The sequence below is a fragment of the Anopheles maculipalpis genome, chromosome 3RL (assembly GCF_943734695.1).
Source record: "Anopheles maculipalpis chromosome 3RL, idAnoMacuDA_375_x, whole genome shotgun sequence".
Taxonomy (NCBI): domain Eukaryota; kingdom Metazoa; phylum Arthropoda; class Insecta; order Diptera; family Culicidae; genus Anopheles; species Anopheles maculipalpis.
The window spans coordinates 4,731,624-4,754,632 of NC_064872.1; the positions used below are offsets into that span (position 1 = coordinate 4,731,624).

At 41.1% G+C, this 23,009-nt stretch overlaps 3 protein-coding genes across 11 annotated transcripts in view; all 3 read left to right on the forward strand.

Annotated features, from left to right (window-relative positions):
* Positions 1 to 15,948, forward strand: part of LOC126564010 (protein abrupt) — a 61,699-nt gene extending 45,751 nt beyond the window's left edge. For 2 of the 4 annotated variants that reach the window (XM_050220909.1, XM_050220911.1), the window contains exons 6-8: positions 14,508 to 14,999; positions 15,083 to 15,367; positions 15,437 to 15,948. In XM_050220909.1, coding sequence (XP_050076866.1) covers positions 14,508 to 14,999; positions 15,083 to 15,367; positions 15,437 to 15,948 — 1,289 coding nt within the window. Of the gene's footprint in view, positions 1 to 9,173; positions 10,639 to 14,507; positions 15,000 to 15,082; positions 15,368 to 15,436 lie in introns of those variants that run through there. The other 2 variants (XM_050220910.1, XM_050220908.1) reach the window with 2 other exon arrangements.
* Positions 1 to 23,009, forward strand: part of LOC126564527 (protein kinase C and casein kinase substrate in neurons protein 1) — a 424,303-nt gene that overhangs the window by 325,838 nt on the left and 75,456 nt on the right. The gene's annotated exons all lie outside the window — the stretch shown is intronic.
* Positions 1 to 23,009, forward strand: part of LOC126564444 (mucin-2-like) — a 363,283-nt gene that overhangs the window by 190,775 nt on the left and 149,499 nt on the right. The window lies entirely within an intron of this gene.

A 23,009-nucleotide genomic window follows, 5' to 3' on the forward strand; every position in this document is an offset into this window, starting at 1 on the left:
TGTTTCACAGGGATGAAATGAACGGAGTCGTCTATCGTCGTACTCCGGTGCGATGCGTCTACGCGGCTATGGTCTTGCCAGGATGGTGTTCCTAGAACCGAGAGACACGAATTCAACAGACGCCCCTTTTCTGAAGGGGTGGAATGGGAGCAAAATAAGGAGAGAGAGGAGGCGATGGGGGAAGTTTTCTAATTAATTTATGCAGAATCATACACACTGCTGCACTTGGTGTGCGGCCTGGATCGCCGTGTCCACCGTGTACCGAGTTTTTGGACGGTTTGATATCTGCAACCTGCCCTTGCACAGGGTACGGTGTGAGGAGGATCAGGAGTGAGGAGGGGAAGATGGGAGGTGGATCTGTCAGGGAGACCAAACGACATTATCCCGCCCTACAGTATCAGTAGACCCTCAGTCTGTGATGGTGGTTGTCGTCGTGGTCACCAACGTCGTCATCGTCGTCGTTGCCTGATTGCAGAGTGCGTGGTTAATTTCCGGACCTAACCGAACTCTCCCTCCTCGCTTTACTCCCGCATCCTCCTACTCCTCCCCAAACTCCCCTGTTGGTTATAGGTGCCGAAAACTAGCCGACGATGCGCATCGGTGCAGCATAAATCATCAGCATCGCTATTCAAACGCGACGGTTTACAGTCCCGGACCGTTTTCCAACTCCGCTTATCCGTTCATCATCCGTCGATGGCTTCTTTTCTTCACCTCTCATGGCATGTTCTAGCAAGGCCAGCCAGCATTCCATCTCCACAAGAATGCTATTATCGCCCCACACGCACACGGCTTCACGGCAGAAGTGCTTTACGCTAAGCGCGAAATAGAATTCGTACCAAGAACCGGGGGCATACACTGGGTGGTGGCTTTAGACTGCTGCAATTTTGATTACTGCCGTAGGTTGGGTGGGTTCGATATCGAACGTCTGGCCATTTTGGGCGCAAAAACATTCATTTTCAATTAACGAAATACATGAATTTGAATTTATGCGATCGAATCGGGCAAACCAGGCTCAAGGGGAAAATAATGCGATTGGAAAAAAAAAATAGAAAATGTATGTGTATGTATGAGTGTGTCTTTTATTTATAGCTGGACCGATGAAAGGATTTAGGAAACCATGTTCCGCGCCCCCATCCCCCTCCTGAAGCTTTTTAACCAACCCTTACCTCCGTGAAAAGCCCATGGGAAACGAAACAAATGGAAGCGGACACAGCGAACACTTACACATTTCCTCATTGTTTCTTACCGGGTTTCTAAAGCCTAACAAGACTCTCTCCCCCCCCCTCCTCCCACTCCACAATGGGGTGAGTTTTCTTGGGTCCGATTTTAATTTTCCCTCCGATCGTTAGTTACCAGCCACCACTCGCACCCGGGAAACTCGTTACTCATTTCATTTTTGACGTACAATTTTTCCCAACCGAGCTGGCAACCCACCCCGTAAATGGTGGGCTGGTGAATAATTAAACGAGGTTAGACGTTGATTGTTTTGTATCCTTCTTTTTCCACTTATCGAAGGGAAAACAGTAAAACTTCCTCATTAAAACAGACGACCCAGTTGGTCGCTGGTAGCGCGCCAAAAATAAAAAAATTGGAAACCAATTTTAAAAATCAATTGTTACGTGAAAAGTCGTGTCCAGTGTGTTTTTTTGTTTCGATGCTTTTATGGCACAAATGACAAAACCTTATACACATCGAACCACTCAGCATCCCCGGGAAGTAATAAGTACCCGAAAGTGGTAAAATAAAAAAGAGCCATTTTATCAAATTAATTTTCTTATCGACCACGTGGCACTGTCCTCCTTCGGGAAAATATGACACGCGAACCGGAAAAGGGAAATTCAATTTAATGCCTAATTAACGGTATTTACGCAAGATGCTTCTTTTCCGGGTGAACGGGGCAAAGAAATACTCCTTTTCTTTTACCTAACTTTAGTAAATTCGAAAATGGAAAAGAAGTTTTCATGATGTTAAAAATGCATACCACTGTTTGTTTTGCTGTCCCGATGCGTTTCAAAGCAACAAAACCCAAAAACAAGAATTCAACCCCTCAGCGCTACATGTTGTTTGGACAAATTTCTATACTTTCGCCTTGCTGATAATTATGATGAGAGTCCGGCACGACATCGGGAAAACCTTTCGAACCGAAGAAGCTCGTCGTGTCAGAGGCTCGTTTTGTAGCATCCGATTTTACTTTCTACAGCAAAAAAAAACGCACACTCCATTTACAGAAGTCTGTAGAACTCTCGGCAAAACATACTCCAAAATGTACTTAATGTGTCTATGTATGTGTGTGTTTCTTTTTGCTCCTTCTTCTGCCCACTTAACGATACAACCAAACTAATGTTGAATAAAAAATCAACACTCAAAAAACCCACCACGACACGGCGACGATTCTGCGTACGGTTGCGATTTCGGATGTCGGTGAAATTGACAGAAATCACGATATCGTGATACAATACGCTTCACTCGATTACAGCTAGGTGAAGACAGCAAGGGGCAGCCCATAACCCCTCCTTTTTCTCTTTCAGTGGAAACATATTCCTGTCTGACTAATTGATAACTGAGAAACTCACAAGGGGTCGTTTTTACTTTGCTTTTGTTTTGTTCTTTCTAAAGAAGGAAAACAAACACTTGTCTTCGCTTGTTGTACAAATAAATACGGTTAAGGGAAGTCTAGAAATAAAAAAAAACTGCAGCAAGAAACCTACTCAAACGAGTCCTAGACAACAGGTTTGGCGGTTAGTTTTTCTTTCCTGTGTGGAAAATTGGAACATCGCGAGCTCTCGTTTAAAGAACTCGGATTGCGAAAGGGGGGATGGGAGAAAGTTTTCGTGATTTCTACATGTATTTCTAACATTTTTTTCCTGTCTGCTAATGCTCGTGTACCTAACGCTTGTGAAACCAAGCGTTTCTTCATTTATTCATTTCCCTTTCCGTTACTTGATGAAAGTGTGTTTATAAGAAAAAAAAACTAAAACATCAAGCAAGAATTTGAAGTAGCAAAGGCAACTACTAGAAGGGCATGTGGTGGTCGCCAAACTGACAACAAACATGCAACATATACGTTTCTTGAGCAAATTGGCTAGCTGACTGAAGCAAGCATTTTCAATTACGAAAATTATAACTCTTGCTCCATTCACATCAGTAGGGCTCTGGCAGAGACATTTCTGCTGATAGTGTTTCTTACAAACAGAACAGATTTTTTCATTTCTTTAAGATAACGAAAAAGTAAGAGAAACTGGTCGAATTGTACTCAAACTGCTCGAGTCAAAAAGTTTGCAATTACATTTACTGGTTTTCATCACTACTCTAAAGCAAAACTTTACGTTTTTCTGCCGTCAAATAGTTTTCCACACAGTCTCACACAGTCACACTACGGTTTGACAAAAAGATCATTTAACCGTCTTGTGCATAAATTTGTCATTAGTCCCTTTTTCCTCCCTTAACTATGTGCTTCTTCCATCGTTTATCCTCCTTTTGCCAACCCCAAGCCCTTCTATGGCGTAACATTTCGTACAAAATCTGAGACTCCGATAGTGGAAGGAATTAAAATTTATTACACTCTACACAACGCATCCACCCCAACCCCACAGCACAAAAAAGTTGACACCGAAACTCCAAAAACTTCCTTCAGGAAAATGTGATGGCAGAGACACACCATGATGAACCGTAACAATAACCCATGAAGCAAACGAAAAAGAAGAAGAGGCACAAAAAAGCTAACAACAGCAGCACAGTGAGAAAGCTCACCTATGGAAAGTAATTTTCCATTGTAGCTCGGTGGTAGGCTGCTCCACTGCTTTTCTGGTGATGCCTCAAACGGTTTGAATGACAGCCATACCAACTTTGCGCTGTTTGCGCTAAGGACCTTCATTTAGCTCTCACACCATACGACCCCGAAAAAGGGGAAAACTACTACCCGGGTCTCGGGCATCTAATGCAAACTCAATCCCACATACACATTACTCTCATACCTATTACTGCTCACGGATAGACGAAACCACCCACCCAACAATCCCTTTCGGTCTGAAGGACACACGCACACAAGGGCTCGCGCGTACGCGTAGGGGACACATGGGGGGGAGGGGGTAGGGGGGGGCGCAACATTCTTAATGTCGAAATGATGATAATTATAATCCTCAAAATGGAATATTTTAATGATAGTTAAGGCATAATTATCCATTGAATGTGATTATAAAATCCCTTTTTCGGTAGAGGATGAGGATGTCTGCCGCAGGGACCTGTGTTTCTAGCGCTCTATCTGCTCCGTTGCAGAACCGAGTCGCACTAGGTGCGCCTCTATTTGCGACACTGACACCATTGACGTTAATGTTGGTGTGCTGCTGCTCCATGATGATGATGTCTCCTACCGCAGCTGTTGGGTTGCTTGTGGCATTAGGAGACAAATCGAGAAGAAAACAGGAAAAGGTCAGCTGGTGGTTGCTGAGGAACACCGAAAAAAACTGGATTTTGCCTTTTCTGGAGCACTTCGGAGCAGTTTTTAGTTCGTCCCAACTATTTTTCGAATCCAACAGCATAGTCTTAAGCTTTTGGCACAGGTCACCTTATTTCATGAGCGAGATACTAAGCCACAGAACAATCCCACGAGCACAGCTACATCTAGTGCTGGGGACCAGTTTTCCAGGCTAATCGAAATTATCGAAATCGTTTTGCTCCACTTCCGGTCTCGAGTTTTCCCCCGTTTGAACCTTCCGGCAAAAGGATGCCACTTTTTTTCTTATTCCCTCCGTCCGAATCGATAATTATACCGAAAGACATAAACGACATCTAAATCTATAAACGAGCTACCCACTGAAAGAGTGAGCCGGGTGTTGTCCTTCTTTTAAAAATTCAATCAATCGCTTTCATTAAGCCAATTCGCTCAGCCCCCCGGTCCCAATCGCAAAATAGTCCATAAAGCGTGTAATTTTACCTTTTGCTGTGGAACTAGAACAGGTATAAAGTTTTAGTCTAACCATCGCCCATTATTTAAGTGGCAAGAAAATGGGGACAAACGAGCAACAGCAGCAGCAACTGTTAGCTGAAACGAGGCTCAGCAATACAATTACAATAACCGATCCGGGTAATAATCATCGTACCGAACCGGTGATAGTGGCCACTAAATTTGTGCTTATTTCTATCCTTGGATATAACCAACAACCACCGTATGTTGCTATCCTTTCTAATCCTGTTTTGTTATGGTTTTTTTTTCCTTCTCTCCTATCTGCCTGGAATAGATCAACAGAAACAATAGAATAAATGGGGTGAGAAGTCGAAAAGGGGGCGGATAAGGAAAGGGGGAAAAATTTAATCGATTTTCTAATTAAAACAACGGCCTCGTGTACGTCGTTTGAGCTGCTTTGACTTTTTTTACTCTCATTTGTAAAGCTCTAAAGCCTACGCCTGATTGCAAATGAATAAATCCAATACGAAATAACCGTTCCCTACATGTGGAGCGGCGAGGAGAGAGAAAGGCATGGGAAAGGCTAACGAAATTGAACCCCGTTCTGCAACTAGATTTATGATGTTTTGCAACATATTTTTAATGCTTTTATCGACTCGGGGCTTTGTTATCGGTGACGTTGAAATAAAAATGGCCCTGAACGTCAGTGAGGTTGTTTAATTATACCCCTTAGAAAAGGGTGGGGGAGGTAAAAGGAGATTGGTGGAAATGGAATACTGTTTTCCTATGCCTATGATTAGCTGATGCAGTGGATCGCAGTGGAAAAACACGCGGATCGTTACGTCTTCCACGTGAAGTACCATGCGTCTCCATCGATGCGCCAGTAGCGACAACAAATAATCAAATTTTCAATTTGTTTTATTTTCTATTCAACATATGTGCACTGTTAGTTGTCACAGCCGATAGCATTTTCATGTTTTGTGCCAATAAATTTAATTAAAAATATCTATTACACCACAACACACAGCAACGATAGTTACAAGCTCAGCTGAACATGTCGAAAAGAAATTACCAATTTTCTAGTAACCAAAAAATCGCATTTAGATTTTTGAATGTGAGTCCTTTGTAATGAAATTTTACTCCAAAATGATTTGTTTAATTAGAGTAGTGTACCACATTTTTCGAACGATAAAAATAATTGTTTGATTTGTTTGAATAGTTTGAACCGTTTGTCCAATCACTTTCTTACTCTCTCTAGCGTACGCTCTACTTCTTTCAACTAATTTTCACTTCCCAAAGCCAAAAAAAACTAGTATGGATTCAATCCATTCAAGGTGAATTGTAAACGCTTTCCTTATTCTATCTGCGCTCCGCCTCTGCGATGTAACCATAATAAACGAGAAACGAAACGACCGAAAACGTACCATCAACCATTTAATAACTTTACCCCGTACCACCGTTCAGTGTTTAATAATGATTTCTGATTGTTCAGCATAGTAATTATTAATATTTACTTAACTTAAACATTCCTTTAGTTTTCGGTTTTTCGATAGTACTGTATTGGTTTAGTTTCGGTATTCATTTATATATTTTTTTAAAAATCCCGTTCCCTACTGACATTCAAGGCTTTCCTTTTTTCATCTTGTTTTGTTCCTTTTTCATCACTCATTATTATGTTTTTTTTTTACCTTCCGTGTGCTTTTTGTTGGAGTGTTTTGTCTTTTTTGTTGAGTTGATTTCATTCTTTCGTTGTTATATATTTTCACTTTGTAACATAGAAATAAGTTCTTCGCTCCTCCCAAACCCCTTTCTGTTGCAATTCGATTGGTCTCAATTGGTTTAGAAACTTACATGCAACTGTATATTGGCGTATAACATAACACACATGCACAACCGGTAAAAATTATAGTCTCATCATCGTTCTGAAATAAATTTTTGCCATCCTGCACAAAATTTACTAACTCTGCATATACCAAATTTCACCTGCGCTGGTTATAATCTCGCACACTTACTTCAAAGCACAGTTCCGAGCAGTTTCCCTTCTTGCTATCCTGAACTTTTGTTATAGTTTTTTTTTATTACATGTTTTACATTTAAAAAGAGAGTGTTTTAATTATTTATTTCTAACCTTCATACGAATGATTGCTTTCAAAGAGCAAAGAGCAAAGAGGCTCCGTTTCAATACATTCCCGAATTGAACCATTTACACATACGCACACACATACACACAAAACTGGCCTGTTCAAAATCTCACGCAACAACTCAGATGATTAGGATGCTAAATATAAGGTTTAGGTGGCTTCGGCATATATATGGACGTAATGCAATACAACAAACAAAATTACAATTTTGTACCAGGAAAATTAACACACCAAAACGAATGTGAACCTGATTATTTATTATTGGAATAAAAAAGACGAAAATCAAAATTTCCAAACCTACAAAAACAAATTAGAAAAAAACCATACAAAATGATAAGATGTCGAATAAGAGCGTTGCAATTAAGAAATGATTGGAAATCTTCACAAAACAAACCAAAAATATAGACAAAAACGTTCCTAAAGAAACAACGAAATTAATCCAAAGCGCACAAAACTTTATCTTATCTTTAGAGCAGTTTCTGTTTTTCTTGTGCCTTTTACAAATTTTTTCGTTCTCACCTTATTCGATGCTTTATTATTGTTTATTAGCAACGTCCTTCTTATTTTTCTAACATTTACACATTCGTTTCTTCCTTATCACCCCTTTTGTTTGCTACAATTGCACTCAGTTACTGTCTGATGTTCTAAAGCTCGCGCTCGTGTGATTTTAGGTCGTGATGAGTATGTGTGCTAATCGCTAAACTATGAATCTGACCCTTTATCCTCGTTGAACATTGGCCCATCTTCACCCATGATCTTCTCCCACAACCCACCAGAACTGTTCACTCGATTGGTATTGCAACAGACAAATATCAACAATTGGCAACCAATTCTACTACTGTGCAGGTCAGGCAAACGATTATTATCCTCTAAAATGCGAACATATTCTGTTGTTGGATCAAAATTGTTGTACAAAGCAAATACACTCAACTGTACGAAGCATCGTTCAGAGAGACAACCCTAAATTTACTTCAAAATTTTCACCATGTTTCTGTAGCTCAGAACAGAAAAGCGAGAAGGTTAAGGAAAACAAAAAAGTAACTCACCAGTGAGAGAGGCAACATCTTTAAATCATTTCATCATATTTGTTTTGGTTTTTAGTTTTACATTTGAGCACCATATTGGTTTGCTCGATCTTTCTCCCTCGCTGTCACCATTCAACCATTTTGTTTAACATTATACTATTTAATTATATTGTTCCCCATTGTGATGTTTTGGTCTCTACTTCTCGCTCATATTGTATGTTCACGTTTTTTGTTTGTTTTGTTATCTCAATCATGCGTGTGTGTTTGTGTTTTCTTATATACGTATGTATGTGTATGTGTGCGTTCTTTGTTTCTTTTCGTTTCGGTATTTGTGTTTTCTTTACATTCATTTTTCGTTGTAAGCTTTTCGTTCGACTTAGTACAACTACATCCTTATCGTTTTAGTATCGCTAGTAAGGAACGTTTAAATAAATAAATATTAATAATGAACGTATGTTAACGGACATTTGTTGACGCAATAACAAATTGCAAAAAAAGACAAAAAAAAAGAAATAGTAAAATAAATCAAAACGCAAAACAAACACCATTTCAATCCGCACATTGTGAATGAACTGGTCTGGTGATCTTGATGTTTGTGTAGTAAAACCCGATCGGTAAACCGATAAAAATTGGCATCAAATTACACTCAAATAAACCATCCCGAATCGTACTTAATGGCACAACCAGCATCAGCAAAAACTGATCGCCCAATCACATCGGAAAACGATAACGAATTCGCAATAAAAAAAAATATGCTCCAAAAATTCACAAAAACCAAATGTGCCATAAAGATACGAAAATATGGCAAGCAAGACGATCGTAAAGAGAAAAATTCCAAAATCACACAACACAAGATCAGATCGATTACCGGCCAGAAGTTACAGCTATAAAAGTACCCTAATTCGGGCGATCAGAAATCATCATTGTTAACACTGTGCTGCGGCGGGTGAAGAAAACGGGGGGAGCGCGAAATATAAAAACTCCCATATTTCACCAACCCGCCCCCCACCCTCACCACCACCCCCCACTTCTTTACCATTTTGCCCTACCCAACAAAAAAAAATTTCCCGCAAAAAAATGACGCTAATACAAACACGATTGCAGATGCGCGGCAACACTGCGACGCGTTGATAAAGGAGGAGATCGATGAAACGCAGCGCAATGATGCGCCCCACCGGGCGACACATCATCTGGAGGATCGGGCAGCCGGAAGGCGGCGGCGAGAACTCGAACAGAATGGGCTAGATTGTTCGAGTACCGGTGCCGGTCGGCATCAGCAGCAGCGTCGGTTTGCGAAGCGATTCAAGCGTCATCACAATGTGGCCTCACCGTCCGTGTCGATGCGATCGGACGAAACGTTCGAGGAGCAGACGGATGAGCAGCGTGGTCAGCGATCGTACATGAACGGTCCCTCAGTGCTCGATGATGTGCGGGAGGCGCTCGCTTTGCGGCGGTCAACCACAGCAAACAACACCGAAGTGCCAGCTCGGCAAAAGCCGACCTACAACGCGAACAGTGATGAAGACGAGGACGAAGAAGGAGTTATTGGTGAGCGACGAGTGCCGGGCGCCAATCACACGCAACCTGAGCATGGTGGAATCAGGACACCTCTGCGCGATGAAGAGGAGGATGAGGATGACGATGGTGGAGATGGTAGCGAAGATAACGAGCTGGATCTGAAGGTCGATGGAAGGCTTTCGGCCATTGCGACCACACTCGACAGCGAGTATCACAAGCGAATGGCAGCTGCCGGTGTACTTGCGGCAGCTGCTGCCGCTAGTGCCAGTGCACTCGGTGATGCGGGCAGTGAACAGGCGGCAGCTGATTTCTTCGCCGCGCACCATAAGGCAGGTACACACGAGCTTGCCCTTAAGCAACACTTCCTCAACGAAAAGGTCCGTCTGCAGGCACTGCTACAGCGGCAAGCTCAACAGCAGCATCAGCACCATCAAAAGTTGGCCGGATTTCTGTTATCCACGGCCAGTACGCCACCAACACCTACCCTCACACCAACCAATGTGCTCAATCTCGGCCAAACGGGCAACTCCGACCATCAGCGTGGAGGATCAGCATCACCCGCAACTACAACCGGTGGGAGATCGTCGGTAACAGGCAACGACTCGGGGAACGGTGGCAAATCCACCAAGCAACAGTCACAGCAAGCCTGCAACTCTTCACCCTCGCCGGCGGCCGTTGCTGCGGCAGCCGCGGCCGCTGATCGTTTGTTTGCCGCCGCTTACAGTAGCAACGCAGGTAGCTCTAGTGCTGGTGGCGGCTCTGCTAACTCTGCAGCTGCTAACGTTGGAACGGGTAATGCGGGAAACGGACAGGTGTATCTACTTCCCTGCCCGCTGTGTGAAGTCCCACTAGAACCTCGTGTTTTCCGACAACATCTCGATAGGCACTATCCGCGCGACAGTCCAGTCTGTCCGGTGATTCAATGTGGACGACGCTTTGCTCACCCGAACTCGGTTCGCAACCATATGCGGCTGAAGCACACGAACCAGTGGGCACAGATGAAGGCGATGCGTTCTTCGGGCGGTCCATTCACTGGGATGCCTTGAGAGTAGTTGGGAGGGCAAGGTGACCCTACACTGTAAACATTCCCAATGATGGAGGCTGAAAATTACAGCAACGGCGTGTCAGATTTCCTCCCTGAATGCATTTCCAGAAACATTAATTATTTCGGCAAAAATGGCCGACTTTTTGAGTGGCAAGACACCGCACATGCTACAGCCATCACATTTTGGTTAACGCGAGTGAGCGCGTGCTGATGTGAAAGATTTCTATAAATATTATCATTAGTGTTATAAAAAAGGGTTCGCTAGCGATACGCGTGAGTCTCCTAAAAACTAACTAAAGTTCCTAAAAAATTAAAGTAAAACGAAAAACAACAACCACAGAAGCAACACAAACAAAATGAGGCGAAACATGGTTTAAAACAAGGCTATATATACACGTACATGGTGTGCATCGGAACAAATGTGACAACAGTGAAAAGCTAAGTGGGAAACAAATTGTTTCTATGTCCGCTTGTAGAAGAAGTACTCACTAGCGGCAAAGCAAAACAAAAAATGCGTAAAAGAACTATAATTAGAGCAGGGAAAATTAATCAACACGCAAGCCATCAACCAATAAAAAAGACACAATAACACAAAACACAAGATATTAAACATCAAATTTGGGAAACAAAACAACAAAACAGTGAAACTGTCTGTAAGTTCGTCGAAATTCGCTCTAGTCCTTTGGTATAAATGTGTCATACAAAAAACAATTGAGTTGGTTTTTCAGAATTTTTCGTTTTAAGTGAAAAAGAAGGAAAAAGGATATTTAGTGTAAAATTTCTTCTAATACGAACAGTATTAACGGCAAAACAAGAGAATGATTGAATTAGTAGTATTTATGCCGCGATAAGGCGATTTGATTCTAAAAGGAACAACGACGAATGACTAAAACGCGCGCTCGTCGTGTATTAATATTTGTTATTTCTTTCTTTTTCCTTTCTTGGTGTAAACTAATATGCTGGTTAGATAGATGAAAAAGGTACGCGAATTTATTCGTGAAAGGTACTTCACTTTTTAAGTTCATTCGTATCAAACATCACAGCTGACAAGTAATTAACTTTTAATCTCACTTGAGTAATTCCTAACCCCGTCAGAGACTATATTAAAGTACGCAGGATACAGGAAATAGTTTAATACACAAATATACACAAATTAAACACAACACACACACACAAGCAAGTAAAGCTATAATGAAAAATACTTTCCCGATCTAATCGGGAGAGCACACCTTTATTTTTCATAGCGTTTGGTGAGTCCACGAGTCTAAGAATAATAAAAATCAGAAAACACGATGAAAGGTTCCTACTAAGATATAAAGTAAAAGTAAAACTAAACAGGAAGAAAACGGAAGTAAAATTCATTAAAACAAAAACCCGAATGAGGTGCATATGTTAGAAAAAATAACATCGAAATTATTGGCCAACCCCTGTTTAGGTACGCATGATGTCAAAGCCGATAATTAGCTGTATATGCAAAACTATTGTACACAGAGCACACAGTCCTAAAAGACAGTGACAACATTCCTATTCCCAAAAAAGCAAATATACTATAAACATAAGAAACGGCCTTATAGGTTAGTGTGGTTAAGTAGGCATGCAGCAAGCTCAAGCGAAGCGACGTCCTAGGCAAACACTTTGCAAACAGCCAGAATTACAAGGAAAGTGATAGTTGTCAGTTTTGTTTACGAATAATTCTTAATTCTGGTACGGCTGGTAAGGCTCCTCGTCTAGAACACCTAACGACTTTTGTCCAGTCACGCCGGTTGATAGTTCCATTAGTGGGACCTATTACACGTCCACTACTTTACACGCGTTACACGCCTAAGAATAATATCTGGGAGCCTGTTTCTTACCGATCGTTTACGTTGGGCGACTGGCCGTGCCCCAAAAAAAAAATGCGCAGAGCACCGAGCCACACCTAGAATAATTTTTCAACCCTCCACGCCAAAAAAATAGCCGAAGCCACGGTAAAGTAAAGTCAAACAGTAATCATCATCATCACTAGCCTATCGGGACTATCCTTTCTGTACTTGGAGGTCCCCGCGAAAAAAATAACGACAAAGACAAAGCGAAAGAATGTGCTAAACTAATTACTGCGATCTGCTCTGCCTGGAACTTGCTTTGCTGCCCAATTAATGGACGAACCGTAAACGAAAAACCTAACCTTCCCACACACTCGAATCATTTCTGGGCTTCAACTGATACACACCGTTCACTTGCTCACTCTATCGGTAATTATCGGCTTGACATAAATTGAGGCTTTTTGGGTTTTTCGGGGTGCGTGTGTACGGCCGCGTTACGTTTATCTACTGAATGATTAGGATAACAAACAAAAAATGGACTACGAAACTAACGAAAAACAAACGGAACACCTCGCACGTTTAACGAATACGTCACCGTTACGGGAAGAAGTCTGGTAAGAATTTTAGAGAACCAAGAAACTAAAACGAAAACTAAAACACGATAAGATTTGTTCCTCTATTTTGCCATTTGTCAGCGCATAGTATATTATTTTAGGTATATTAGGTAAGGCTTTGTTCATTTTAAATTCCTTAGCTTGCTTAGGTTAGGAATTCTTTGCCGTTTTGAGTTTTCATTTGAAAACAAACAGATAGATAGAACAGCTGCACTCCTAAGACATTTACAAACACACACACACAGGCTTACAAACATAGATTTAAAACACCCACACACACACACAAGCACACCAAGAGTGGTGCAAATACCAAGTGTCGCGCTTTAAAGTGGCTGCTAAAACCCGGCTAAAGCTAAAACAAACCATGCCCAGGAATGCAAAAAAGAAAGAAAGTGGTGGCGGCACTAGTCTGCCGAAATATGCTATACAAAGATCTACAAGTATACATCTATATTTAGCGCCATATTACATATAAGAGAGTAGTAGCATGCAATGGAACGAAGAAGAAAAATAAATAAATTAATAAGGGAAGAAAGACGTGACGAAAAACAACAGCAAAGTGTTGAAGTAAACAGAAGAAAAACAGAAGAAGCAACATATATTGGTTACCTGTACAAAAGTTAGTAGTTTTGTATAAGCAGAAAGTTACAAAAAGAAGAAAAGTGAAGAAACAGCATTACAAAGCTTACAGCCAAAATCGCTAAAACACTAAATGCAAAACAAAGCAAACGGTTAAACAAAACCTGATCTCTAGAAGTTGAAAGAGTTGGCAGGCAAGGATAGAAAAGAAACGAAAACACGCATACAAGTACACAAAGACGTACAGACAATGTACAAACAAACGAACACATACATACACTGCGCACTCGTTGCATTCGTATGAAGGAGATGGAAAGGAGCTTACTTATAAGCAGCATTAATAAAACACAACAGAGAAATGATAAGAAAATAAAAATGCCCAACAAAAAGGGATGAACAGATGAAGAAGAAAAACCAAACAAAACGAGCACCATCATTATTGTGGTTTTTTTTGTTCCTCCAGTCGGTTTGTTTTCGCCTTTTTCTTCCTGGTTCGCTCACTCAACTTAACTCAATACTCACACGCTACTACTAAGCTACTAACACAGGTGATCGTGTTGGGTATGTTTTCGTGTGTTTTTTTTATTTCTCTACCGCTTAACTCTTCCCATCGTCTTCTTTTATTTTCTCCTCTTTTTCTTCACTCTCGTTTCCTTCTTTTTCCTCTTTTTTTTCTTTTCCGCCAAATTCTCACCCTGCGCATTTTTATAGTTAGGCCAATATGCTGCTTGTGTTTGTTTTGTGTTTTTTTTTATTTATGTTATACTTTATTTTCTCCCTCTCGTTTTCGCCCTTTCTCTCTCTTTCTCTCTCACACACACAATCGCTCCGTCGTTCTCCCGTTTTACCCCAAAACGGTACTTAACGGTCGTAATTACAGTTTCTCGCCGTTCTTTAGAAATGCGCGTCCGTGCCACTGATCCCCGGCCCTGCCCGAAATGTGGTAAGATCTACCGTTCGGCTCACACGTTGCGTACCCATCTGGAGGACAAGCATACGGTCTGCCCCGGCTACAGGTGTGTGCTGTGCGGCACGGTAGCTAAGTCCCGCAACTCACTGCACTCACACATGTCACGCCAACATCGCGGTATCTCGACCAAGGACCTTCCCGTACTACCGATGCCGAGCCCGTTTGATCCGGAGCTGGCGTCACGTTTGTTGGCTAAGGCGGGCGTTAAGATTTCACCGGCCGAGTTGCGTGCACGTGCATCACCAACCGGAACGCGACGTAACGATGGCATGAAGCTGGAGCTACGATCGGGAGACGGTGGCGAAGATTTTGACGACCCGGAAGATCTGACGATGTCGCAGAGCAGTCACAGTGAGTCGCAGCGGCGCTTCCACGAGAGTATGATGGGAATGTCACCGACCGGTAAGTCAGTTTGATGCTGTGATGCTGATGCATGCCTCTCGCTTCCGGTTTTTGCTTAAGTTTCAGGCTTCTTACAATTGCAGGCTTCAACCACTTGAACTCAACTACCATAACGCGTGTGCGACCAGGCGAAGGTACACCTAAGTTAGGACTGGATGGAATGGGACGCGACGGAGGCAATGGAAACGGTGGACCAGGAAACGGAGGTCCCGGTGGGAATGGCAACGGTGGAGGCAACGGTATGGGCGGAGCGGATCGCCACGGAGGTGGAGGTCCCGGTGGCCCAATGAACCACATGCAATCGAACACTCCGACAGGATCGGCCATCTTGGACACGTATTTGCAATTTATTACCGAGAATGCATTTGGTAAGTGAAGCGTTTTGGGGGGGGGCGAGCTGTGAGTCCGAAAATTAATCACTCCAATTTTTCTCCTAGGTATGAGTGGTATGACACAGGAGCAGGCTGCTGCAGCCGCTCTGCAAGCCGCCAAGATTGCTCACCTCAAATCGTTGGGTCACAATCTCGATCAGCTACCACCAGGATTTCTACCGCCCCAGCTCGATCTAGCCAAGCTTACGAGCAACAACAACCAGAACCAACCGGATCTATCGTCTTTGGCTAAGCTACAGTCGTCTCCTAATGTAACGATCGAACCAACGGGCACGGGGAACCGCAACAATGAAACTGACCGTCTGCTGCAAACGAGCAATCATCAGAAATTGCTCGCCCTAGCAGCGAGTGGTGCTGGAGGAGGTCCTGGCAGCAACCCGGGCAATCATGGACTTAACAACAACAACAGCATACTGAACAGTGATGCTATCCGGCGCGGTGGATCCTCCGAACCGATGGACTTGGGTCTAGAAGGTTCCGGAGCGCATGATGATGATGGCAACAGTTCGGCTGACGAGCGAAACTACTCGGACGATGAGAGCATCGTAACGCATTAGACACGCGTAACAAAAATGATTCACTTATGCCATTTACTATACACAAACACAGTGATGAAAACCACCGTAACCCCCGACTTTGTGAGTACGGACAAAAAAAAATTTGACGCATTTTACCACTTTAACGCTAGCGTCCGCTTCCTTCGGCCGTGTATACTTGCGTGCGGACAGAGGGATCACATGCACGATCGCAACTACGCAGTCCCTGTCCAAGAAATTCATTGTGCCATCGTGTTTAAGCTATATAGAGAGGAACAACAGCAGCGTCCGAGTGATCGTACCGCGTGCAGACCTTTCAAGAGGACGCACAACTCTTCAGAGCGTTTGTATACTAAGCAACAACCTAGAGAAAATTACTAACAAAAAAAAACGATGTGTGAAAAGTAAGAAGACCTCCTCAGACAAAATGCGGTTTCCTTCCCCCATAATGTGAGATAGATTAGTGTCGTTTCTACTTAGTTCGCAAAGTTTTTTTTTTTTCTAACTATACATTACATATACAGATAGAGAGATATACATATACTTTTTTGTTTTTAGAGCAAAAGAAACAAGCAAACAAATCGTACATACCGGGTTCAAATTAGTGCATAAGGCAACATAAAAAGGGAAGCAGATGTGGTCGGTGTGATTGTAAGCAATACCACAAGAACAAAAAACAAGCGCCGTAAAGCAAACAAAACAAGTAACCGAAATACCTCAGACTATAAGCAAAAGTCACCAGCACTATTATCCTTGTAAGCGATATACGATTGCAATGAAACTGCATTTTTGTTTTTTAGTCTCCCACTTGCAGTATCAGCGAGCAGCGAGACCCACAAACAAGGGGGATAACCCCACATCTCCAAAACAAACATCCAAGTCTACCTCAGAGCGGAACACGCTCGACCGCAAGACACCTTAACCGTTTTTACCTCTGAATATGCTAGTGAAGTATAAATATGATACGATTTTTAATACTACTGATGTCCCTAGACCTTACCTGAACGAACGTATCCTCAGGGAGATACTAAGATACTAAGCGAAGAACCTAACCTAAGTATACTACTACTCAGCGTATACGTCTTACGACAGCTTCCCTCTGCTTTTCGTCCTCTTTCATCCCTACACATGGCACCAACACACATACTGATCACGATGATATACGATTTTCTAATGACTACACACTCCTAAGCCCACAGCTTGTGGGTGTGTGTGTGTGTGTATGTCTGAAAGCAATCAGAAGCGCCATAACCGAACACATTTACCGGAATACGAAATATCAAACAAGCAAACGAATGTATACTAAAAACCACACGTTTAGTAGTTTAAGGGAAGAAGGACTCTCTTCAACGAAGCTTGCAACTTCGAAACGTCCCTCTACTCGCTTTATAAAGAATTGTTTTTGATGCTAGTTCTCTTGAGAAACAAAAAAAAACATACACACAGAAGAGCCTCGTTATACGAAAAAATATTGTTTGTCGTCCTCGGGGTTGGATTTTGTACACCAACCATCCAACCAACCATATATACGAAATACTGTTATACGAATCTCTCCTTATTGATGCACGATTTCAACAAGGTCCTCGAAACTGGAGGCCAATATCATTAGTTCGTAGGGTAGGTGGACAGAACAGCAATCACGCAACAACAAACAGCAAAACCAACAGCAGCTATACGACAAAACCCAGATACCGATCGATACGAAATGGAATAGTAAGCAGAGAGAGAGAGAGAGAGCAGGACCTGCTCCTCTGCTGCTGCTTATTAACGTATACGTCTACCAAAACAACCGCTGTATACTGAAGTTGAACTGTGGCACACGAAGCGTGCTACAACACGATTACGATTTATCATGGAAACACTGCAAATATCACTCGAAGTATACTCTCTACTCTAACGACACTTCGCTAGAGGGAAGCCTCTCCCTCCGGCGTGGCGTAACGAAATGATTACTAACACAGCAATCAAAAGTACAATGGAACACATCCCGTTCTTGTTTCCCTTTTTCTCGCTCTTAATCCTCCCAGTCAAGCCACAAGGGCATCCATTGCACATTGGGATATCCTTTTCTACCTCATCACAGGCGACATTAAATGTAATGATGATTCAGTCGCAAGCGTTAGTGTTAATAACTTTATTAGTATATACCATCTAGGATGCACTACCAGTTATAATAGGGGCTTATATACATATATACAGGAAGCATAGGGTTCGTTTAGTCGGTTAGTCATGTAAGAGGAATCGAAATCTGAATCTGAACTACCAGAACTACCACCACTTACCTCTTCTGCAGCGCCGTGTAGTAATGGCTAATGGCAATTAGAGTACATTCATGCATTAGTATTAAGCACCAGAACCAAGCACTCGCTTGGTCAATAAAACTCTCTCAGGGCAGGCTGGACAAGCTAAAAACTGCAAGAAGAAAGAAGAACGTTATAATGTTAAGCTATCAGCAGCTTGCTTGTTTTTTTTTTCATCTCAACTTATTATACTACTAGTAAGCATTACCACAACACACAAAAAGGAAACAAACACACATAACACAACAGCAACCAGAGTGCAACAGAAAACGGGTAAACGAGTAATTTATAGCGTAGTTATACAGTTTTGTTTTTCTCTTTTAAGTTTTTGTTTTCTTCTTCTTCTTTTTGTTGCGTTTCTTTATAAACTTCCAACAGCAACAGCTACCATGAAACAATGCAAACAAATGCCATGCCAGTTCTGTAACTGACAAACCGCAAACAAATATACCTCACATGTTAGAAGAAAGCAGAAAAATGTTTAAAGTAAAAAAGATAGCGAGAGAGAAAGAGAGAGAAAGAGAGGGAGAGAGAAAGATAGAGAGAGAGAGAGTGAAAGTTATGTAATATATATATAAAATAATATTAAACATATACAAACACAAATGAATGATTGGCGGTAGCGCGAATGGGAAACAGTTAAAATAAGAAAGTAGAGTAGCGGAAATGTTTATAGCACAAGGACACAGTTTAGAACGAGTACTTATGGTGAGAGTAGTGGGTGTGTGAGTGTGTGCTTTATCGAACATAAATATTCCGATTGCATAGGAAACATTGTAAATAGTATTGCAAAAGAAAAGGAAGCAACAAGAAAGCATTTAATTTTAAGGCAATGAATAATGAAAACTCCCAAAACAGATGAATCTCCTACGATCGCGCGGCCTCTTTAAATTGAGCCGATAACGATGAATCTGATATTAGATAAGCTAAATGCGAGCGTGCAAGTGTGTGATACCGCTAATCGCACGCTACCCAACAACGGACAAACGATTCCGTCATACTGCGAACGGCAACAAGCGGCGAACCTTTCGTTTTGTTGTTGCGAAACATTTTTTCCTTAGTAGTATTTTTTTATATTACTTTTTTTTTCTCTCAGTCCCATCTATTTAATGGGAAGGTATAAACAAAAATCAAAATTAAATATTAGTTGAGTTTGTTGTCTGATCGGGAGGCACCTCTCCCCCCTCCCCTCAAATCGTTCATAGCGATGTAAAAAACGCGTCGAGCGATTAAAGTAGTAAGAAATATGGAAATTCAATGAATTTTTAGGTGCATGGTAAGGGAAGTATGCGAAAAAGAGCTAAAATGTTAAAAGGAATTACAGTTTCGTTTTACGTTACGTACTTAATCCCGATTGCCACGTGCGAACGTTTTGTTATTTTAGGCTCCACGTTTTTGCGTTACGTTAGTGTATGAAACGATGATTGGAGTTTTGTTTTTTTGCCTTTTAGTTTAACTTACAAAAATCCTTCTACCTATCTAACTTGTTATTTATCATCGGTGTTGCTTCTCGAGACAGTTTTCCTGGTAAAATGCAAGCATCCAAGCTTTGCTAATTGCTAGATAAAGAATTATTCTTAGAAACAAAACACGGCAACGGAAACAGAAAAACACAACTTACGAGTAAGGGATATTAATTCAAAGTGCAAAATAGTAGCGAAAAATAGAAGAAAAAAATCAGCAAAAGCTAAAACAGTCTTTGTCCATGCTTTGTCTATTTGCAAGATTGAAAAATTGAATAAAAATAAAACATGAAAAAATGAATTTAAAAAACCCTAGGCAAAAGATAATTCAAATTTATACTTATACGGGAGTAGGATGCATGTTTCACGGAATAATTTGTTAACCTATATGATGAAACTGTTTCACAAAAAATCAAGAGCCTCCCAGATAGAGCGAGAAGATAACAAAAAAGTTAATAGTAAAGTAGAAAAGAGATCAAACAAAAGTAGTTAAACAAAAATAAAACATCTCTTGGCAATGGATAGGATGATGGAGAAAATACAAACAAAACAAACTAAACCATGAAAGCGAAAAACATGTTAAAACATTAGTGCGAGCGAACAAATACTTCGCTCGAAAGCGAGAACGAGAGAGAGAGAGATTCTAGACACACGTTATGCCGGTATTAGTAATTCATACTTTACCTTCCTTTTTTTGTCTCATTAATTGTAAGTACTCTAATGCTATTATTGAACATTGTTCGTTCTGTTTTAAGTTTTTTTGTACACTTTTTTCTTTGTAAGGTATCGTGTTTTTTTTCTCGGCGGAAAATATATATATTTAAAAACTATATAAATTTTGTAATTTTTATCTTGTGTTGTTGTTTTATCTATTTCCTTCTCTATGTTTTTTTGTTATTGTTCTCTTGTTAGTAGTTTTGTCGTCTGGTTGTATTATTTTTTCTTCCATAGAGTGTGCCTTTGTTTCCATCGCTTGCAAGAATTGTCTTATTTTGCAACTAAAATGAACAAAATATCTCACCCATACATATAAATCAACCTTCACCTTGTCACACTCATACAAAGCAAAATTTGCATATACAAGAGTTCCTAGAGTGCAGAAGGTAGTCGATCGGACAGGATCGGAAATTTAGCAAAATCCAACACATATAAAACTAACTATTCAAACAAACAAACACTTGTGTAGTAGCAGTAGAAAGTTAAGCATTATTAAAAAAAGAAACAAACACATTTAATGGCTGGCAAAATGTTTGTTTTGAAACCGCCATTCATGGCTTCCGAAAGTGCAATAATTTCCATTCGAGCTCGATCACACCACGGTCTTTAGTTTTGCTAGAATAATCAACATGCGCCATAGAAATGTGTAAAATATAACGGTTTTGTAAGCTACAAAGGACACGTTTAGAAATTGATTGCAAATATTCCTGCCTACGAGTAAATGGTGGGCTCGTATATGTATTCAAAGAGACAATAATGGAAGTAAAGCGAACAATTACAGAAGCACCACCAGCGAACCGATTGGTAAACACTTTGAAACCCGTTGTTTCTCTGTAATGTTGATTGAATCGTGAAGCAAACGGAACAGAAATGTAGCATTTAGTGTGCAAAAAGAATTTGCTGGATGAACACATAAATTCTGAAGCCCAAATTTGTAGTTTTGATCACCAAACATAATAGCAAACGCCTCTAAACAATTGTTATTAACTAGTGAATAATGAACACAAGTAAAGTGCAAAATTAGGAAACCGTAGTTATTGCTCGATGCGCGACACACTAACCATACAAAACCGAACAAACAATCACGTTACAGCGCAAACACGTGTTGTTGGTGTGGTTTCCGGTAAAGATCAATTTTGGCAGTGCAACAGACTCAGCTCGAGTATTGAATAGTGCAAAATGACGCAAGTGTCCCCTTAAATTAGTAAAAAAACCCAAGTTTTGTGAACTCATTACTAACTAAGATAAACGTAATGCGCAAAGCTTATTTATATATGTATATCGAAAAAAACACTTCCACAGCAAGCAAGATCATCCGATTCAAGCAAAAGTGTGGATGAAAAGTTGTGCTAGCATCCGATGAGCATAACGCGGATAATAGCAGCTCTCTGTAGGTAAAATTCATTAGACAAGATTGTGCTGATGTTTGTTTGTTTACTGTGTTTTTTTTTTGTTTCACGTTTTATTCATTGCAAAACATAAGTATGTAAGGCCAGCCAAGCTTCCTCGTGTGTAACAATCGCTTCGAGTAACGGATGGAACAAGCAAAAAGAAGAATAAAAACAGCGCAGCAGTAAGTCATTATTATACCTTAAAGCAGGACTACTCTCCATGAACGCCCTCAATGATAAGTATGATTCAAATAAAGTAATACAAAGCAATCCTTGACTGTGTGTAACATGTGTAATGTGTGGCATCAAAATGATGACTTCATGATGATCAGTCCTCGAAACATCTGCTAATCCAATATCCCGGCCTTTCCTCATCCCGGCGGACATCAACATGACTCCATCTAAGTTTGAACCTAGCATGCCCATTCTGTCCATCCTAATATGAGCAGTCAATTCTTGCTGACTTTTGACCCCACAAACGTGAGGTTTTGGATCACTTCGAAGGTGCAATCTGCGTAAATCAGTGTTTGTTAGAAGGGACGTTGAAGCGACCAGCATTATTTAGATTTTCGCATCGATAATGATGAGCCCAAGGCCGCCTGCTCCATTCTTTGGTAAGCTTCTGCTGCAAAGTCAAACCAATCCTCAAACCAATACACCAATATCAATGTGAGTTAGAAGAGAAGAAATAAAAGTCCTTTTGTAGCTTGTGCAAGTCCTACACGGCACTGAGAGAACCATCTTCATCTGATTAGGCCGCATCAGCAGATTTAAAATTCCCGTGGCCTGGTGCCTTAACGACATTTACGGGAAATTTCAAAAATGGCGAAATAGATGCTTAACGTTGAAAAATCTCAAATTTTCGATTTTAGCTCTTTCTTCATTGTCCCGTGTAGTTAGTTTGTGTATGCGTCAGAATCTGAAAATGCGATTTCTATGCGAGAAAATGTCATAAACACTCAAGAGCACTTGCAATTTTGATTTTGAAATCTCTCGTGGCCCGCAGACATAAAATCTTCTATTCTATTGAAAACAGTCTTTTAAAAGCTCTTATATGACACGTCACACCGCAGCCAATGGTCGCCTGGGTTCGTTTTGCGCAACGTCAAATCAACAAATACAAATATTTACATGTTTAGTTGCTGAGGAAATTTTTCGCTCCCCGATTACTGCTTATATACCAGTATTTGTGTACAGATCAGTGGAAAAAG